At 43.9% G+C, this 21,711-nt stretch overlaps 1 protein-coding gene across 1 annotated transcript in view; it reads right to left on the bottom strand.

Moving 5' to 3' along the window:
* The window catches only part of LOC129695778 (retinal dehydrogenase 2-like), a 61,722-nt gene extending 47,527 nt beyond the window's left edge, over window positions 1–14,195 (bottom strand). The window contains exons 1-2 of the mRNA XM_055633083.1: window positions 13,885–14,195; window positions 12,763–12,867 (exon numbers count right to left, since the gene is read on the bottom strand). Coding sequence (XP_055489058.1) covers window positions 12,763–12,867; window positions 13,885–13,977 — 198 coding nt within the window. The 5' untranslated portion in view covers window positions 13,978–14,195. The remainder of the gene's footprint in view (window positions 1–12,762; window positions 12,868–13,884) is intronic.
* Between the last annotated feature and the right edge of the window lie 7,516 nt (window positions 14,196–21,711).

Here is a 21,711-nt window from a genome sequence, read left to right as displayed (position 1 = left end):
GTCGCTCTTGCACTAAAAATCTCATGTAGAAGACCTCCTTCGACTATGTTGAAGACTAGCTTTGACTAGCTTCGACTAGCTTCGGGAAAATTAGACACCGAATAGTGGAGAGTGAAGATGACATCCTTCGATCTCCTTCGACTATGTTGAAGACTAACTACGACTACCTTTGGTGGCTACCTTCGATTACCTTCGACTACCCTCGATTACCTATGAATAAACTGCTGTCCTACTACGACCTACTTCAACTAAACCTATGAGTAAAAAAAAGTATTGATTTTTTCCATGGCGACCTTTTTTTACTCGCAGGCATTATTCAACATGTTGAAAAATACGGCACGACCTAGCTGAGGCCTTGAGTACGCGGGGACTACTCTCGAGCATGAAGGGGAGTTACAAAGACCTCCTAGGACCTCGTGTCGACCATGCTGCGAGTATGAGTCGAGAGCAAACCTGTGAGAACTCGCGGATTAGGTCGCCGCAGTGGGACAGCCCCTTTAAAGAGAAAGCCACACCAAATAGATTTAAAGGGCAGAAAGATTCAGGAACTCAAAGCCAAATTACGTGGGAACATTTTTGCGTGAGAGCTTGCTGAAACCAAGGCAGAGTTTTTGAGACTTAAAGAAGCACATGGACTTAAACTTTTTAAGTGTTTGGGGACCATTTATCAACCATCTCAAAGTCCAATAATTTCATAATTTCATATTATCTGCAGTGATGTAGTCCTGTGACCTTTACTTCTGCTTTTGCAATGCAAGACTGTAGCATGATGTGGATTGTACCAATACTGTTATGTCTCGCGGCTTTGTTTTATTATTATTATTTTTTTAAATTATAATTATTTTTTTTTCCATCCTTTTTTTTCCTGTTGGCTTTTTCAGTTTTTATTTTTTATTTTTTTGTTTGTTTTGTTCTGTTTTGTTAAAAAATTGTATAAAATAATAAAAATATTAAAACACAAAGAAGCACACGGACAATTGCTCAAGTTTCGTGGCAGTAAGAAAAAGAGGAAAGCTGTTTCAATTCACTAGTACAGAAAAGTTCATGATAAACTAAAGGACAGGGAAGAGGATGTGAGACGCCTCGAATTTGACAATCTTGTCCTCAAAGAACGAATCGAAACTCTGGAGGCTGCCAGTATTGTCAAGTCAAAGGAGGACCAGAAGTAGGGCCTGTCCCACTTGGACGACCTAATCCACGAGTTTAGAAGACCCTAGACGAATTGAAAAAAATGTCAAGGTCGTGTTGACTCGCCTAAGTGAAAGACCTCCTATGACCTCCTACAACTATGTCTACGACATCCTACGACCCCCCTCGACCTCAGTCTTCCACGCCTAAGACCAACTATGAATAGCTACAAGTGGAAAATGATCACATGATAAAATGATCACATGATAAAATGGTCCAGGTGTATTTGAGTGCCAGATGGAAGTTAGTGGTGAAATGGATGAAGTCAGTGAGTTGTGTGTGGTTGCAGGAGGTAGCACTAATGCAGTCGACCTTTCTGTCCTGGGCCTCCTCCATGACCAGAGTGAGGACCACCGTAAATTGGAGGAGCAGCACCTCATATTTCACTTGGGCAGTTTGCACCCCAGCGGTATGAACATTGACTTCTCTAATATCAGGTAGTCCCTACTTTCTCCTCCCCTTCTCAGCTCTCCCTCAGCCCACTGTCTCCACCTCTTCCTTTCTTCTTCCCCCCTCCCCCCTCCTCACATCAGTCTGAAGAAGGGTCTCAACCCGAAACGTTGCCGATTTCCTTCGCTCCATAGATGCTGCCTCACCCGCTGAGTTTCTCCAGCATTTTAGTCTACCTAGGTATCAAATTAAAGTTATTTTTATGCTTTATCTGATTTTGAAAATCTCAAAATGTTGTAACATTCCTATATGTTTGGGGTATTTTAGTCATAGTTATGACTATGACTAAAATACCCCAAACATACTTATTTTTTAAAGAAAACTCGACTTTATTAAAGAATAAAGTAGAAATAGTCATAGAGTGATACACCATGGAAACAGGCCCTTCGGCGCAACTAGCCCACACCGGCCAAAATGTCCCAGCTACACTAGTCCCACCTGCCTGCGTTTGGTCCATATCCCTCCAAACCTGTCATATCCATGTACCTGTCTAACTGTTTCTTAAATTTAAGGATAGTCCCAGCCTCAATTACCTCCGCTGGAAGCTTATTCCATCACCTACCACCCTTTGTGTGAAAATGTTACCTCCTCAGATTCCTATTAAATCTTTTCCGCTTCACCTTAAACCTATGCCCTCTGGTTCTCGATTCACCTACTCTGGGCAAGAGACTCGGTGCATCTACACGATCTATTCCTCTCATGATTAACGATATCAGCCCATCTCTTTGAATTTCTACATTACATTTACAATTTATCCTCATAGATACCATTCCTCGCTTTCTGCTAGTGAAGAATAGGAAGTGCTGTAAATCATTTAGATTAGATGATTTTATTCTTCACCTTAATGAGAAATCTTAAACGATTGAAGTCAGGGATTGATTGCGTAAGGATTAATCTGATTCAAGCTGTGTCCACTGCATGGCAGTGATTTGCAAAATGACGGTGATGGGCTTACAGGAGCCAGTTAAATAGTAGAAGTAATGGCGTGGGAAATGAATATTTTTTTCTGTACCTTCTGTATCTCTCATTTCGCTTTCTCCTGACTCTCAGTCTGAAAAAGGGTCTCACCTATTCGTTTTCCCTAGAGAGCTTTAAAACCGAGATGAGAAGAACTTTTTTCACACAGAGAGTGGTGAATCTCTGGAACTCTCTGCCACAGAGGGTAGTTGAGGCCAGTTCATTGGCTATATTTAAGAGGGAGTTAGATGTGGCCCTTGTGGCTAAGGGGATCAGGGGGTATGGGGAGAAGGCAGGTACGGGATACTGAGTTGGATGATCAGCCATGATCATATTGAATGGCGGTGCAGGCTCGAAGGGCCGAATGGCCTACTCCTGCACCTAATTTCTATGTTTCTATGCTGCCTAACCACTGAGTTATTCCAGCTTTTTGTGCCTCTCTTCGATGTGAACCAGTATCTGCAGTTCTTTCCTACACTTCTTAAATGCTGTCAGTGACATACCAATCCCTTATGCAGTATATTCTAGATATTCACCATTCTCTGCGTGAGAAAGATACCCCTCTATCCCTTACCTTAGGTTGGTGTCTTCTAGTTTTATCCACCTCTAATAACTCTTGCAGTCTACCCTGTTGTAATTTTGTTAACCTCAATTCATATACCCTTTATGTCCTCCGTTTGAGGGAAAACAGACTTAGCCTCCCCAGTCTCTCCTTATAACTGAATCTCCCCATATCTGGCAAGATCCTGGTGGATCTTCTCTGCTATATCTCCAGTGCTATCATCTTGCCATAGTGTGATGATCAGAAATGCGTGCAGTACTCCAGTTATTTGACCAATGTTTTATAAAGTTGGAGCAAAATCTCTCTATTGTATTCTGTGTCCTGACTTTGAAGACAGTATCCCAAATGCATTTGTAATCACCTTATCAACCTACACTGCCACCTTTAAGAATATTTGTGCCAATCAACAGAGAATTTTGCCATTCATTCTAGAGATTTCAGGTTAATGAAATGTGTGGAAAGGAACTGCAGATACTGGTTTATACTGAAGATAGACACAAAGTGCTGGAGTAACTCAGCGGGTCAGGTAGCATCTCCGGAGAAAAAAGACGGGTGATGTTTCGGGTCAGGACCCTTCTTCAGACTGAAAGTAGAGGGGAGGGAACTGCAGGTAAGAAAAGGCCAAAACAAAGTAGGGCCGTCAACAGAATATCAATAAAGGGTGGAGAATGGTTAATGAAGTTTCCTCCTGCATAAATTGTCAAATGCAGTCCTAATATTATAAACAATTGCACTCATCCTGTATTTAGACTGTGTCCCATGACCCGATCCAAGCTGTTATGAAGCTTGTAAATTGTAAATTGTACAAACTGCATTGTTGAAAAAATTATTGATTTTTGCGTCTTTAACAAAATATTTATGTAAGTTACCTCAACAAAGTTCTTTGTAATTACATTTTAGTAATTGAACAGGAATGGTTTCATTATTATCAAACCTTATTTTGGTGGTTTTCCTTTATATTTCATGTCAAATAGTGTTAAGTATGTAATATAAATGGTGTTAGCTGCCTCCAAGTTAAAGGGGGAGGAGTGTTAGGTATGTGATAATTAGCATATGTAATTAGTGTCTTGTGATGTCTTGTGCAAGTACGCATGTGCAGGGAGACTCAATGTGGCGTTCTGCAATAAAGACGTTATCTCGTGTTCGAACCTTATTTAAGTCCAAGCATCCAAATACACAAATACACAACAAAGATGATCACTGCAATAAAATGGCTGGTATCTTCACATATTAGAATGTTTTTACAGTGGAAGAATTTTGAGCAGGAAACGTGGTTACACGATTAGGGGTGATCATTTAAAACAGAGGTGCATAGTGACTTCTCACAGAGAATGGTGACATTCTGGAATTTTTTACCCCATAGGGTTGTGGAGCCTGAATTATTGGGGTATTTAAAGAGGAAACATATACATTTTTGAAAGATCAGGGAATGGGGTGCTATGGGGAATGGCCCAAAGTGAAGATTTGCGATGATCGTATTGAATGTCGGGGCAGGCTTGAGGGGTGGAGTGGTCTAATTCTGCTGTTATATTCATAATAATGTTTAATTTAGTTTTAGTTTAGTTCATTGTCACGTGTAGCATGATCATATTGAATGGCGGTGCAGGCTCGACGGGTCGAATGGCCTACTCCTGCACCTATTTTCTATGTTTCTATGTGCCGAGGCACAGTGAAAAGCTTTTGATTACAATCGAGCCATCCACAGTGTATAGATGCACGATAAAGGGAATAATGTTTAGTGCAAGGTAAAGTCCAGTAAAGTCCAATAAAAATAGTCTGAGGGTCTCCAGTGAGGTAGATAGTGGCTCAGGACCGCTCTCTGGTCATTGTTAGGATGGTTCAGTTGCCAGTTTGGAAGAAACTGTCCCTGAAGCTACAGGGGTGTGCTTCCAATGTTTGAGGGTCTTACCATATTCAGAATGTTCTGGGTTCAGGTTCCATTCTAGAGACTTGAGTGCAAACATCTAGGCTGACACTCCAAATCAATACTGTTGTAGTGTTACATGGTTGAAAATGCCCTTTTTCAGATAAGGCATTACACTAAAGCCCAACTGTGATCTTAATGGAATGTAAAATATCCCATGTCACTAATTTAAAGCAGAACAGTGTAGGTAGCCATATTATCTGGCTAATATTTTCACTGCGTTCAACATTATCTCAATATTATTAGACTGCTGTTTATGGGAGGTTGTGGTGCATAAATTAGATCAGTATTTCTCACATTCTAAAGTCATTAGTTGAGACAAAAGCAAACTGCAAAGTAAAGTGAATGTAAAGTATAACTAGTTATCAAGTAAATGGCTATTTGGATCATCACATCATGCATCCAGGTGCCAGTACTGTGCTATAGTAAGATTAAGATTATTGTCGAGATGAGGCTGAAGAAGGGTTCCAACCCAAAATGTTGCCTGTCCATTTCCTCCACAGATGCTGCCTGCCCCACTGAGTTCCTGCAGCACTTTGTGTTTTGCTGTGCTATATGCAAGGTTAATTTCAGGTTGATTAAGATTAGGAAAGACAGTGCCGTTTTTTTTCAACTGGAGAATCCAAGATGTTTATCCATAAAAATACAATAGAAGTCGTACACCTCCAATATCCATGATACTGCTGCTTTTACTTTGTAAGATACTGGCAAAGAACATTATAATGCAGTTTGCAGTCAGTTTTCCATTATACAACAAAGCTCCAAGCAAAATAAAATAAAGCTTATTCTCCATTCTCCTTTTCATGGTGCTATTTACATTCGAGTTTAGAAGAGTTGTGACAGCTAGTAATATAGGAAATTCAATGTAGCCATTTTGTACACAATCTCCCACAAACTGCATTTAATAATAGTTATTTTTTAGTAATGTTGATTGAGAAACAAAAACATTCAAACATAATAGCAATGTGAAGTAGAGTCATAAAATATTTTACCATTGTCTAAGAGCAGGGAGAGGTTTACTTTAATCTATCATTTAAAATATATCAAATTCAACACTCAAGCAGTCCCTCTGTCTTTCATTGGGATGTCAGCCCAGAATTTTTATATTCCAATCTTTTGGGTTGGATTTCAACCAGAGCCTTTTGATTTATGGACAAGAATGTGACTCAATGAACCAGAGTGGCAGGATTACTAACTACTTGTGATCAGTCATCTGAGTATACGAAAATGTGAAGTGCAAGTTTTTTCCAGATATTGAATTTACACTAAGTACATTTTACTGTGATTTACGATACATTTACATGTTTAAAATATTCAGGCACTTTACTGGATCTCGTAGCACTTCATAATTCATCTTGCAATTTTGTAGTAGAAGCAGAAAATCTCTTCATTATCATATCTGTAAAATTGGTCGCCAGGCAGATAGACCACACAGGGGTAACACTTTATTTTATCTAATCTCATGTGACCTTCAATGATCCTTGCACTTTGTGGTATAATTGCAATCTAGCAAGCATGCACCCCAATCTTCAAATATCAATCGTGGCTCTAGTGATTAACCACAAACAATAGATGACCTTGTAATGTAATACACATCCAAGCGATTACCTGATATCTTGCCAATCTTGGAAAAGAAGGTTGTAGTAAAAGTTGGATAAATGAGATTCGTATATAAGGAAAAATGGTTTTCGATATAATTAAGTAACCAGAACTCGATGAGCTTATGATCCTTGAGGTGCTTAGGTATCTTAAAAGATGAAGAAAATGCTCACAGAGTCCGCAATGACCAGATGCACTATCCTAAACTAGAAACATTTTTTACATTTATACCAAGCCAATTATCCTACAAACCTGTACGTCTTGGGAGTGTGGGAGGAAACCAAATTTCTTGGCGAAATCCCAGGCAGGTCACAGGGGGAACGTACAAACTTCACACAGACAAGCACCCATAGCCAGGAACGAACCCAGGTCTCTGGCGCTGTAAGGCGTGTGCCACCATGTGCACTAGATGTTATTTATAAAATAAACGTTCTTATTTTCTTGACTGCTAAGCTTAATAGCCTGCATGTCGTGAAACAACGGCAGCAAAAGTATTGGTATTCAAAAGCATTGTCCTTAATCTGTGAAATTCTGCAACTTTTGGATTTCTGTGCACGCTTGTGTAAATGTAAAAATAATCCATCTGTGACACTCTGCCTACCCACATTCAGTGCTCCAAAGATGGTTCATTGTGGAGTGCAATGAGGATTAGCTACTTGAGCTAATTCCCCATACATGTGTTAATGGAGTGCCCACCACTTGCATACTGGGTCACCACTATCTCTTGGGCATTGCCCTTATAGAGACTAGGGACGCACTCTTCCGCACTTGTTTATCATATACGGTCTTTCTGGCAGGCTTGTCAATTTCAGACTACATATTCTATCCCTTTATGAAGATTGCCACTTCCGAGTTCTCATCCGAATCCCAGGAGAAGAACATATGTGACCTTATCTTCGGGTAAACTGCCACCTGAGTTATCTTTTCACTTGCACTATCTGCAGGCTATTAATTCACAAAGACTCCCGACTTAATCTCTAAATTACATGTATCCAAGCTATTGGTTGGTTTCAAACTAAAAGACTGAGTCTTCACTTGCATTCTTCATGTTTTTCTGCCATCTCCTTTACGTCTTGCAATTACACATTAATCTAAGAATTGGGTTATGGTCCAACAAGTGGAGGGAAGAGTATGTTGAACATGGTTATGCTATCTATAGCTTGTGAATCAAATGAGAGAGTGGAAAGAGTGGGAAGGTGATGTGGGGATGAAAGTAAGAATGAACATAGTCATAGAGCATGGAAACAGACCCTTCAGCCCAACTCATCCATGCAGACCAGGACACCCATTTTTGCTAGTCGTATGTTCCTACATTTAACCCATATCCCATTAAACATCCAATTGTCATGGTTGCTCTGATAAAGCTACTGTCTGTAAGCTGTTCTTACCTCTGGTTCTCTGTGGTTTCCTCCTGTGATGGAAGTTGCTAAGCTTTGTGCAATATTTTCAGGTGTTATCCGGATCTGGGTTGAAGAGCTGCCAGTGTGTACAAGCTGTGGAATCTGTCTCCGAGTCTTGCTTCGATGTTAAATATTTGAGTCAGGGAATGCGAATGCCAGGTAAATGAATTAAACTGTGTCTGTGGCTAGTGGTCCTGTTGGTGCACATGTCGTCTGGTGATACATTCTGCAACCTTGGGATTTAACTCCTGCCACCGACCAGTACAGCTCATTTTTGCCACTGTCCTCTATGTGTGTTTTTAGAGGACTCAGCATTTAGACTGGTGCATGGATACTATAGGTTTAGAGGGATATGGGCCAAACGCAGGCAGGTTGGACTAGTATAGATGGGGCATGTTTGTTAGTGTGGGCAAGTTGGGCCGAAGTGTCTGTTTCCATGCTGTAATACTATGACCCCCTCTCTTTATGGTAGAATACAACTTATCTCCTTTCTTACTCCTGCACCAACATCCAGTATAGTTCTCGAAAACCTGATTCTATTTTCTTCAGTCAATGTCTCCCAGATCAAAACGAGCTTCAAACACGTGTGCCAGTTCCACAACCGAAAATCGCACTCTAAATCAACATGCACAAGTAATACTGAGTCATTTATGCCTTTTCTGCCATTCAATAAGTCATGGTTGGACTGTCTGTAACCTTAACATCACACTCCAGACTATCCCCAACAGCTTCCACTCCATGTTATTCAAGAACCTATCTATCTTTGCTTTGAAAAATGTTCAAGAATTTTACCTACAATTTCCTTGAAAGGTTAGAGGGGTATGGATCAAAGACAGGCTAGCTGAAATGGAGTATCTTGGTCAACATGTTCAAGATAGGCCGAAGGGCCTGCTTCCCTGGTGTAAGGCTCCATGACTAAGAGGGTTCCAAAGATTCAAAGACTTCTGGGAATGAAATAAAAACACCTTCACTGTCTTAAATGAGTGATCTCTTATCTTTAATCTAGTTCCACATTCTCCCACAAGAGAAAGCATCCATTTCACATCTTGTCCGAACCCTTCAAGATTCTATTTATATATTTCAATCAAGTTTTCAGTCAATCTTCTAAGTCCTGTGGTTTTAGAAAAATACTGTCCCAGCTTTTCTCATAAACTGTTCAATCCAGATATCTGTCTGGTGAACGTTCTTTGAACTGTTTCCATTGTATTTACATTCTTCTTTAAATAGAACATAGGACAGTGTAACATAGAAACAGGTTGTTTGGCCCACAATGTCTGCACAGACAGTGATGTCAATAAGCGAGTTCAGTATTCCGAAAAATGCAAGGAATCATGGGATTTGTCAAAGGTCACAAGCGATAAAAACTCTCGGCGGCCGTGCCGCGACATGGACATAGACCTGCGCCTCATCTGCAGCCAGGATCGATCCCGGGTCTCCGGCACTGCAATCGCTGCCAAACCGCCACTGGACCATCCCCCCCCCATCCCCGAGTCCCCCCCCCCCCCCCCCCCCGTCCATGAGGCGGCCAGAGACGTCTGCAGTCAGACGGTAGCAGCACCCCCAGGCCCACAGCCAGCGCGGAGAAGCAGGGGCTAAATCCAGCTCAACTCTACCTGTCTCACGAGTTAATCTACAGCCCTGCCTGGACACCAGGGCTGTGGAGTTAACCCTGCTTCTCCGCGCTGACTGTAAGCCTGGGCCGTCGTTCCTGTAAGTCCAGATAGGGCTGGTAGGTTAAAAGGCAGAGTTTAGCTGAATTTAGCGCTGCTTCTCCGCGCTGGCTGTGGGCCTGGGGGCGCCGCTCCCGTCTGACTCCCAAAGCCTGTGGCCGCCCCCTGACAGGTTGGGTGCACTCGGGAGGGGACGGGGATGGTCCAGTGGTGGTTCGGCAGCGATTGCGGCACTAGAGACCCGGGATCAATTGAGGCACAATTATATGACCATGCAGCGGCATGGCTGCCAAGAGTGTTTTTCGCTTGTGACCTATGACCTGGGCATGCGCAGTCGGAATACCAAACTCGTTTATTTAAAGTAATCCTATCTGCCTGCACACGGTCTATATCTCTCCAACCGTGGTCTGTTCATATGCTGGTCTAGATGTACCGTAAATGCTTTCTATCGTATCCGCTTCTTTCACCTCCTCTAGCAGTAAGTTCCAAGCACCTACCTTTCTGTTTAAAAACCTTGACTTGCATATCTCAACAAATGGTTGCATATCTCAATTAAATCTATGCCCTTTATGTTCTTTCCACCCTGGGAAAAAAGGCTGACTGTGCCATTTATGCTTCGCATAATTTTATATACTTTTATATACACATTTATCCAACCTCTCCTTTTAGCTAATACTCTCTAAACCAAGCAACATCCTGGTTAACCTCTTTTGCACCCTCTCCAAAGCCTCCAAATCTTCCCTGTGGTGTGGTGTGGTGACCAGAAATGCTCACTATCGTACAATGTGGCCTAACCAACGTTTTGCAGGGGCTGCGCGCGGAATGTTTTTGAAAGGGGGGGGGGGGGGGGGGGGGGGGGGGGGGGGGGGGGGGGGGGGGGGGGGGGGGGGGGGGGGGGGGGGGGGGGGGGGGGGGGGGGGGGGGGGGCTGAGCGTTCACTGATCACCGGTCTCGGGGCTACCCGATGAAGGAGCGGGGGGAGGGTGGCACAATTATTATTGGTTGTTGTTGCTCGACCTCCAAAAAAATGGGGGATAATAAAGGCCATCTCAAAAAAGTGGGGGGGGGGATATACCCCCCATCCCCCCCCCCCTCTCTCTCTCTCTCTCTCTCTCTCTCTCTCTCTCCCCCTCTCTTTCGGGGCCGACTCTCCCTCCCTCTCGGAGCCGACTCTCTGTCTGGGCCCTCTCTTCCGCTCGGCGACTAATCACGGCACTTCGTTCACTGCCCCATATCTCGACTGTGAACCGCGCTGTAATTGACCAATGAGCGGAGGGGAGGGAGGGTTTTGGGGGGCAGTTGGTTTCCGCCACGGCTGGTCATGGTTTTGCCGCGCTCTCTGTGCACTTGTTCTGAGATTCTCGATGCAGAGGTCCTCAGAAGAAGGGAAAAATACGCCTGCGGGCCGGATAATTTCGGATTATGAAGCTATAAAAGTGGAGGGGCTGCAGCCCCTCCCCCCCAGCCCCACCGGTTCCGCGGCCCATGTTTTATACAGCTCCAGCATGACTTCCCAACTTTTATACTCAATGTCCTGACTGATAAAGGCAAATATACCATACGCCTTCTTTATCATCCTATTTATTTGTGTTGCTAATTTCAGGGAACTATGTTAATGCATTGCCAAATCCATCTGTACATCAATGCTCCTAAGGTTCCTGCCATTTACTATATACTGTTCATACATTTGACCACCAAAGTGCAACATCTCACACTTGTGTGCATTAAATTCAATCTCCACCCATATAAGCAACTAATCAATATCATCCATTGACAACCTTCTTCGCTACCAACAGTGTGTTATCTGTAAACTTACTGATCAGTTCACCTACATTATCTTCTGAAACATATATATCACAAAAAAGAGGTTCATATACTGATCCCTGTGGAACACCACCTGTCACAGACCTCCAGTCCCTCCGTCACTATCTTCGTTCTTTTATGTCCAGAACAATTGTGTGGCACGGTGGAGCAGAGGTAGAGTTCCTGCCTTATAGCGCCAGAGACCCGAATTCGATCTTGACTCTCGGTGCTGTCTGTATGGAGTTTGTACGTTCTCCCCATGACCTATGTGGGTTTTATCCGAGTGCTCCAGTTTCCTCCCACACTCCTAAGACGTACAGGCTTGTAGGCCAGTTGGCTTAGTAATATTGTAAAATGTGCCTAAGTGTGTAGGATAGTGTTAGTGCGCGGGGATCGTTGGTCAGCGCGGACACGGTGGGGTGAAGGTTCTGCTTCCATGCTGCATCTCTAAACTAAAATAAACAATTTTCAATTCATTCTATCAAGTCTCTGTAGATCACATTTGCCTTAATCTTTCAATCATCCAGGGACCTTGTTGAAAGTTTTGCTGCAATTCATGTAGACAACATCCACTGCTCTACCCTATCTAAGGAGACCTATATTGTAATGCCCCTGTCCCACTTAGGAAACCTGAACGGAAACCTCTGGTTACTTTGCACCCCGCCCAAGGTTTCTGTGCAGTTCCCGGAGGTTTTTGTCAGTCTCCCTACCTGCTTCCACTACCTGCAACCTCCGGCAACCGCCTGCAACCTCCGGGAACCGCACAGAAACCTTGGGCGGGGCGCAAAGTCTCCAGAGGTTTCCGTTCAAGTTTCCTAAGTGGGACAGGGGCATAACACTGCTCTAGATGTGGTCTCATTATATCTGAACCATTACTTAGAACAGTGCATCAGATGAACAGGCCCTTAAGCCCACAATGTCAGTCCCAGATATTATGCCAAATTAAATTCATCTTCTTGGCACACACATGATCCATATCCCTCTATGCCTATTTCTAAGCCTCTTGTGCCATTGTCCTATCTTCCTCCTCCACCACCCATTGCAGCCTTTTCCAGGCCCCACCCCCACCCACTTTATGTGCAAAATAACATCGCCTGCACATCTCCTTTAAATGTTGCCCCTATCACCTTAAAGCTATGCCCTCTGCTCTTTGACATTCCCGCCTGGGGGGAAAAAGGGGGAGTAATTGAAACAATGAAGTACACGCACTTTATCGCCTTCTTCCACGTCGCAGATTTTCTCCCCCGTGGCCGGGTTCCAGGTTGCGAACTGTTTGCCGCTGCTGGATTCATGCCATTCATTATTTATGAAGATCTGCGACAAAAAAAAAAGCAAACACTTGCAAATGGGCGGCAACAGCTAGAACCGGCACGGCGGGCGGGCTGAGAGCCCGAGACATCACGGTGCAGCTCCCTGCAGTCAGGATGCGGTCAACCAAGTGTTACTGATGACTTGGAGTAAATAAGTAACAACCATTTGAAGCGGTTCCATTTGAAGATTGACCTGATTTTCAAGTTGATACCGAACCTTGCGCGGGTCTCAAGGTTACTACTGATCGTCATGCATTTGACACAGATGCTTCTTAATATTGAGGAAAACACAAAGAGCTTGTAGCTGCCGGGATTGGAGTAATTCAGCGGGTTGGGCAGCAACTGCGGAGGCAATGGACAGGTGACATTTCAGCTCGGGGACTCTGCTGCAGACTGTTGCTCCAGTCTGAAGAAGTTCTCCCGACCCGATACGTCGCCTGCCCATCTCATCTCTCCACCGTTGCAGCCTGACCCACTGAGTTCCTCCAGCACTTTGTGTTTTGCTCAAGTTTCCAGGATCCGCATTTTCCCGTGTCGCTCTACTTTCCAATGTTAAAGATCGTGGCAAATTGAAGGGGGCTTTGACCCCGTAATCCCAAAATATCAATTTGAGAATAGGGGTGGGGAAGAATTGATGCCCCGATAGACCTACTGTCTGCCCGTTAGTGTCTGGGCAGGTGGCTCCCATACACGTCCACCGAGGTAGCTGATCAGGCGCAAGTCAGGACTTTCACCTTGTGCTTTTTCTTTCCCAATCAGAAAATGTAAATGAAAACAACTTCAATATTAACCACCATTGACCCCCATCCCCTCCCGATTATGCCAATAGAATGTAAAAGGGAAAACCTATGAGCCCGATATAATCTGTGAGGGCACTTATTCCACGTTAACATTTAAGTGCATGGGGATGGATTTCAGTGAGGTTACAATGGAAGAGAGGGGTAACTCGGCGCTCAGGGGTTGCTCATGTCCGGGAAGTTGTAGAAGTATGGAGAGTGTGGAGTGAAATGACCGCACTCACCTTTGTGTGTCTGATTTCCAACTCAGTCAACGGCACGGGCGCACTAAGTGGACCTGGCGCTGTAGCTTCGCGGGCGGCTGTCGGGGCACTCATGTTGCGCTGGTTCGCTTGTGTTCCTGGAGTGGCACAGTTCAGGTTCAGGCACAACCAAGCTCTCCAAATAATATTCTTCCACCCCCCCTCCCACCCCCTTCCAAAAAATAAAACCCGAAATATTTGCAGTACTTTCCTGCTCTTGCTGTCAGTCGCAAGGTGTTGAAACAGAGTTATTAAACACTGGGAACATTCGTTGGAAGCGATTGGCTGAAAGTGCGATACAATACATGGTGCGTCCAAAGGGCAAGTCCACACCCCTCATCAGCGCCACATAGAACAAGCCAAGTCACGGCTGCTTGAAACAACATTCATGATCTTTCCAATCAGTACTTGGAACGTGAGGTTCCAACATGTGATGGTAACATATTTTGTTGCAACAACCTATGATCCAAGTAATCCTGTAAGATCTGTATAAGAGATTTGAGAACTAAATACTAAAAAGCAACTTTAGCAATTGGATATAATACAAAATCTAAATTAAATTCGCTAAATGTACTTATAAAATGGTAAACATAGCGGGTTTTTTTTTAGCAATAGGCAAATTGATAGACGTCAATTAAAACCAGTGTTCTAAGGGGAATGAAAAGCAGGTTTTCTTATAAAACGATTGTTAGAAACACGCACAAAAACCTTGCATATGCTGCAAATCTGAAACAAAAAAACCCATATAATGTTGACAGCACTCAACTGGTCTGGGAGCAGTTGGGCAAAAGGAAACCGTTAACGTTTCAGGCCCGGGCCCCGTCATCAGGCCCTGTATTTGTAGAGATGTCCATAATATTCTGCATCCAATAGCATATCATAGAAAACTAGTCACTCTTGTAATGTAGGAAACAAATGAACCAATAGTCATGCATCCCGGAATAATTGGTGATGTCATTGTTTATTAAAACAATGCTGACCAATATATTAGTCAATGGAATGTAAAGTTAAAGCAAATCCAAATTCACAATAGCACAAAGCTTGTACCTATGACATACTGTGAAAAGGTGAAGAAGTGGTTGATTGCAAGAACATTCTTGTGGGCAAGATGGTCATAATCCAGCAGTCAAATGTTAATACAGAGAAAGTGGGAACAGATAGATCATGGCAGACAGACTGATTCGTGGGATGTCAGGACTTTCATATGAAGAAAGACTGGATAGACTCGGCTTGTACTCGCTAGAATTTAGAAGATTGAGGGGGGACCTTATAGAAACTTACAAAATTCTTAAGGGGTTGGACAGGCTAGATGCAGGAAGATTGTTCCCGATGTTGGGGAAGTCCAGAATAAGGGGTCACAGTTTAAGGATAAGTGGGAAATATTTTAGGACCGAGATGAGAAAAACATTTTTCACACAGTGAGTGGTGAATCTCTGGAATTCTCTGCCACAGAAGGTAGTTGAGGCCAGTTCATTGGCTATTTTTAAGAGGGAGTTAGATGTGGTCCTTGTGGCTAAAGGGATCAGAGGGTATGGAGAGAAGGCAGGTACGGGATACTGAGTTGGATGATCAGCCATGATCATATTGAATGGCGGTGCAGGCTCGAAGGGCCGAATGGCCTACTCCTGCACCTATTTTCTATGTTTCTATGCGAGATAATTTAAAGTGAGCACAACAATTCTGAGTAGTGTGAGACACGGACAAATTAGATGTCGAAAGTCCTTCAAAGTGACTTCGTTCATAAATACAAACTTATGTTGAACCTGTGATTGGACCACAGGCGGAATTTCAGCCCCAGGGTTACACTGAAAAAAAAGGAGGCTAGTCTCTTTGGAATAAATATGGTTGAGATGAGATTCAAGAAATACATAAGATCATGGCTGATTTAGAATGGGTAAAATAGAGGCAAGATATTCTCATTAGTTCAACAAACTACAAGCATACACTTCAATTGTCAAAGTATAGAAGGCCACAGGGCAAGGGCAAATCAATATGGTTAGTATAGATACTCAGCATGCATATTTTGGACTGAAAGGTAAATAGACAATAGACAATAGGTGCAGGAGTAGGCCATTTGGCCCTTCGAGCCAGCACCGCCATTCAATGTGGTCATGGCTGATCAGCTCCAATCAGTACCCCATTCTTGCCTTCTCCCCGTATTCCCTGACTCCGCTATTTTTAAGAGCCCTATCTAGCCCTCTCATGAAAGCATCCAGAGAACCTGCCTCCACTGCCCTATGAGGCAGAGAATTCCACAGACTCACCACTCTCCGTGAGAAAAAGTGTTTCCTCGTCTCTGTTCTAAATGGCTTACTCCTTATTCTTAAACTGTGGCCCCTAGTTCTGGACTCCCCCAACATCGGGAACATGTTTCCTGCCTCTAGCATGTCCAAACCCTTAACAATCTTATATGTTTCAATGAGATACCCTCTCATCCTTCTAAACTCCAGAGTGTGCAGGCCCAGCTGCTCCATTCTCTCAGCATATGACAGTCCCGCCATCCCTGGAATTAACATTGTAAACTTACGCTGCACTCCCTCAATAGCAAGAATGTCCTTCTTCAAATTAGGGGACCAAAACAGCACACAATACTCTAGGTGTGGTCTCACTGGGGCTCTGTACAACTGCAGAAGGACCTCTTTGCTCCTATATTCAATTCCTCTTGTTATAAAGGCCAACATGGCATTCACTTTCTTCACTGCCTGCTGCACCTGCATGCTTACTTTCATAGACTGATGTACAAGGACCCCCCAGATCCCGTTGTACTTTACCCTTTTCCCAACTTGACGCCATTTAGATAGTAATCTGCCTTCCTGTTTTTAACCTCACATTTATCCGCATTAAACTTCATCTGCCATGCATCTGCCCACTTCCCCACCCTGTCCAAGTCACCCTGCATTCTCACAGCATCCTCCTCACAGTTCACACTGCTACCCAGCTTTGTGTCATTTGCAAATTTGCTAATGTTACTTTGAATCCCTTCATCCAAATCATTGATGTATATTGTAAATAGCTACGGTCCCTGCACCGAGCCTTGCGGTACCCCACTAGTCACTGCCTGCCATTCTGAAAGGGACCCGTTAATCCTTACTCTTTGTTTCCTGTTCGCCAACCACTTCTCTATCCATGTCAGCACCCTACCCCAATACCATGTGCCCTATTTTGCCCACTAATCTCCTATGTGGGACCTTATCTAATGTTTTCTGAAAGTACACTACAGGTACACTACATCCACTGGCTCTCCCATGTCCATTTTCCTAGTTACATCTTCAAGGCCTGTTTCTATTTTAGCAGAACTCAGGGACCTAGAGGAACAGATTTAATATTTTGGATAAAATGTACAAGGCAGGTGTGAATAAAAACTTATTTATAACAAGGTTATGACCTGTAGAGGTGGTGGGAACAAAACCAGCAAGTGCTTTCAAAAGGGAAAATAATTTGTAGGAATATAGTTTTAGAGCAGGGAAATATGACTGGCTGGAGTGCTCTATTAGGAATCTGTAAGGGACTTAATGGGCCAAATGGTTTCTTGTGGTGCTGTAATGATCCTGTAATTCTAATATCCATTTGCACGTATTAGGGTCATACAAACATCATAGTGATATAACTGTTTGTCATTTCAGTCATATTAAGAAGTAGTGCTCAAGATAGACTTCTGACCGACATACACTACAAACCCATTGACTCACATGGCTAACTGGACTACACATCTTCCCACCCTGCCCCCTGTAAGGACTCCATCCCCTACTCCCAATTTTTCCGCCTACGCCACATCTGCTCCCAGGATGAGACGTTCCACACCAGGGCATCGGAAATGTCCTCACTCTTCAGGGAACGGGGATTTCCCTCCTCCACCATAGATGAGGCTCACACCAGGGTGTCTTCCATACCCCGCAACACTGCTCTCTCTCCCCATCCCCGCACTCGCAACAAAGGCAGAGTCCCCCTAGTCCTCACCTTTCACCCCACCAGCCGGCAAATACAACAAATCATCCTCCGCCATTTCCGCCACCTCCAACGTGACCCCACCACTCGCCACATCTTCCCATCTCCCCCCATGTCTGCCTTCCGCAAAGACCACTCCCTCCGCAACTCCCTTGTCAATTCTTCCCTTCCCTCCCGTACCACCCCCTCCCCGGGCACTTTCCGTTGCAACCGCAAGAAATGCAACACCTGTCCCTTTACCTCCCCCCTCGACTCCATTCAAGGACCCAAGCAGTCGTTCCAGGTGCGACAAAGGTTTACCTGTATCTCCTCCAACCTCATCTACTGCATCCGCTGCTCTAGATGCCAGCTGATTTACATCGGTGAGACTAAGCGGAGGTTGGGCGATCGTTTCGCCAAACACCTCCGCTCAGTCCGCAAGAACCTACCTGAACTCCCGGTGGCTCAGCACTTCAACTCCCCCTCCCATTCCCAATCCGACCTCTCTGTCCTGGGTCTCCTCCATTGCCAGAGTGAGCAACACCGGAAATTGGAGGAACAGCACCTCATATTCCGCCTGGGTAGCCTGCGTCCGGAGGGCATGAACATTGAATTCTCCCAATTTTGCTACCCTTGCTGTCTCCTCCCCTTCCTTAACCCTCGAGCTGTCTCCTCCCATCCCCCGCCCTCGTGCTCCTCCTCCTCCCCTTTTCCTTCCTTCTCCCCCCCCACCCCCCATCAGTCTGAAGAAGGGTTTCGGCCCAAAACGTCGCCTATTTCCTTCGCTCCATAGATACTGCTGCACCCGCTGAGTTTCTCCAGCATTTTTGTGTACCTTAAGAAGTAGTGCTCCTGATTTAAGATTTTATTTTAAAAGTATCTTGGATTGTTTTTCTATGCTAAAACTGTTTTATAATTTTGACATAGCACTATTTGTTATTCTTGTTACTGCAATAACATGGCTCACTTGGTACCTTACACTCTTAAAAATGATTTATCCTCTTTGCAAATTCCATTTTTGGAATCCCCAAGTGTCAGCTTAGATTTTGATCTTGTCTCTCTTGAAGATGACAGTGGTACATACCATTAAACCAAATGTCTAGAGTTCTATGTGACCCATGAGTGACCTCTATGCCATGTGAGAAATGCTGACAAGGGTGTGGTTGGCAAGGGGGGGAATAGGGAAAGTTAAACCCAATGAGGGTCACCTCCTTCCAAAATGCATGGAGCATGGTCTTGACAAAACTAGCAGCCTGTTTGGTTAGAGTGATAAACACAAAAACCTCCAGTCTAGTCACTGGCATCCATTAGATTACATGATTGACTGAGCAAAGTTCCACCCAGGTGCAGGACAGAATGCCACAGGAGATCCTTCCATTTTGGAAGAAGGTGACCCTCATTGGGTTTATCGTTCCCAATTCCCCCCCTTGCCAACCACACCCTTGTCAGCTTTTCTCACATGGCATAGAAGTCATTCAGGGGTCACATAGAGCTCTAGACTTCAGGGGTTGGACAGGCTAGATGCAGGAAGATTGTCCCCGATGTTGTGGAAGTCGAGAACAAGGGGTCCTGAGATCCGAGTTCGATCCCAACTAAGGGTGCTGTCTGTAAAGAGTTTGTACATTCTCCCTGTGACATGCATGGGTTTTCTCTGAGACCTTCGGTTTCCTCCCACACAGGTATGTAGGTAAATTGGCTTGGTATAAGTGTAAATTATCCCTGGTGTGTGTAGGATTGTGTTAATGTGTGGGGATCGCTGATCGGCGTGGACTCGGTGGGCCAAAGGGGCTGCTTCCGTACTGTATCTCTAAACTAAACTAAAAACAGGAGATGGAGAAGATAATCAACTACAAATGGAGATTTTTCCTGTATTGGAAACTACCAAATCACAAGGGAAAGAACGCAGAATATAGAAAGTACTACAATACACAAAGTGCTGAAGTAACTCAATAGGTCAGACAGCATCTCTGGAGGACATGGATAGGCAACGTTTCAGGTCAGGACCCTTCTTCAGACTGATTGCAGTGTTGAGAGGGCAGGGGGGGGGCAGGGGTTGGAGAAAGCTGGAAAAGTGGTGGGATGGGATGAAGTCTGGCAAGGGATACAGGTGAGAGGAGTTTTTTGATTGACAGATGGGTGGACAAAGGCTAGAACATAAAAAAGGATGTAAGGTACCTAAGTGGAATATATGTCCCACTCTTTTCCAGCATTCTCCTCCCTACTACAATCAATCTGAAAAAGGCCTCAATCTTTCCATGTTCTCCAGAGATGCTGCCTTACTTGGCGAGTTCAGTTTAGTTTAGAGATACAGCATGGAAACAGGCCCTTTGGCCTACAGAGCCCACGCCATCCAATGATCCCTGCACATTAACACTATCCTACCCACACTAGGAACAATTTACAATTTACCAAGCCAATTAACCTACAAACCTGTACGTCTTTGGATTGTGGGAGATAACCGCAACTTCTGGAGAAAACCCACACATGAGAATGTACAAATGCTCCCATAGTTAGGATCGAACCCGGGTCTCTGGCGTGGTAAAGCAACAACCCTTCTGCTGTGCAACATGCCGCCCAGTGTTTTGTGTTTTGTTCAAAGTGAATGGCATTCCTTTTGAAGTTCTAAAACTTGGTGATGAGGAATTTCAGGCATAAATCCATAACCTCACAGTCCCTAGGGGCTGACCAAATGCATCCTTGTACCTTGTGGGAAGCGAGGAAGGAAATTGTGGATGTCCTTGCAAAGATATTTGCATTATCTTTCACTCTTGGTGAAGTTTTGGAAGACTGGAGCGTGGCGAATGTTGTACCATTATTCAAGAGCAGCAAGGACAAGTCAGCGAACTACAGGCCAGTGAGCCTGTCGTTGTGGTGAGAAGGTTTTTGGAGGGGACTTTGAGAAATGGAATCTACCAGCATTTGGATAGGCATAGGCTGATTAGAGATTGTCAGCATAGCGTGCAGAACTCACGTCCCACAAATCAGATATAGTTTTTTGAGGTGGTCACCAAGAGGATTGGTGAGGGCAGGGTGGTGGATGTTTTCAATGTGGACTTTAGCAAGGCCTTTAACAAACTCCAGCATGGCAGGCTGGCCTGGAGTTTTAGAACATGTGGAATCCAAAGTGAGCTAACTAATTGGTGCAAACGTTTTTCTGATTGGGGATCTGTGACCAGGACTCAGTACTAGGGCTACTTTTGTTTCTTAACTAGATTACCAATTTAGATAAAAATGTAATAGGAGTAGTTAAAGCTTTGCATAATCTCATTGTAGAGCATTATGTCTAATTCAAATGTCTGCATCGTTGGAAATTCCCACAATTCCCACATAGCTAGAAATTTCATTGCTGTATTCAACATTTTCTACAGGTTAAATAGAGAATAAAAACATTACGATATTGAGCTCAGTCCACTTTTCCATGTGACCTTCACAACCAATCTACTGGCAACTTTGTAATGAGACCTCAAGATCTTTTCAAATAATGAGATGTTGCATATTCCAATGTAGCGACTGGCATAAGATCCAATAGTATAGAAGGAGAACATTCTTGACTGTGCCAGATCTTTTCACATAATATCAACTTTGTATTCACAGCATTGATTCAAATCAAAACTAAATAATTGCATTTGAGATTTATAGTTTTTGTGAAATTATTTATGCTGTTTTCCTATGCTGCAAGTACTGTAACATTTTGACATATCAGTCTTTATTTAATGTAATTGTATTAATCTAGCTCAATCAATACCTTACACCTAATCAATACCTAAATTCATGTTCATAAGTTATAGGAGCAGAATTAGGCCATTTGGCCCATCGAGTCTATTCTGCCATTGAATCATCGCTGATCTATATTTCTCTCTCAACCCCATTCTCCAGCCTTCTCCT

The sequence above is a fragment of the Leucoraja erinacea genome, chromosome 3 (genome assembly GCF_028641065.1).
Source record: "Leucoraja erinacea ecotype New England chromosome 3, Leri_hhj_1, whole genome shotgun sequence".
NCBI lineage: Eukaryota > Metazoa > Chordata > Chondrichthyes > Rajiformes > Rajidae > Leucoraja > Leucoraja erinaceus.
This window is presented reverse-complemented; position numbering and strand designations above follow the sequence as displayed.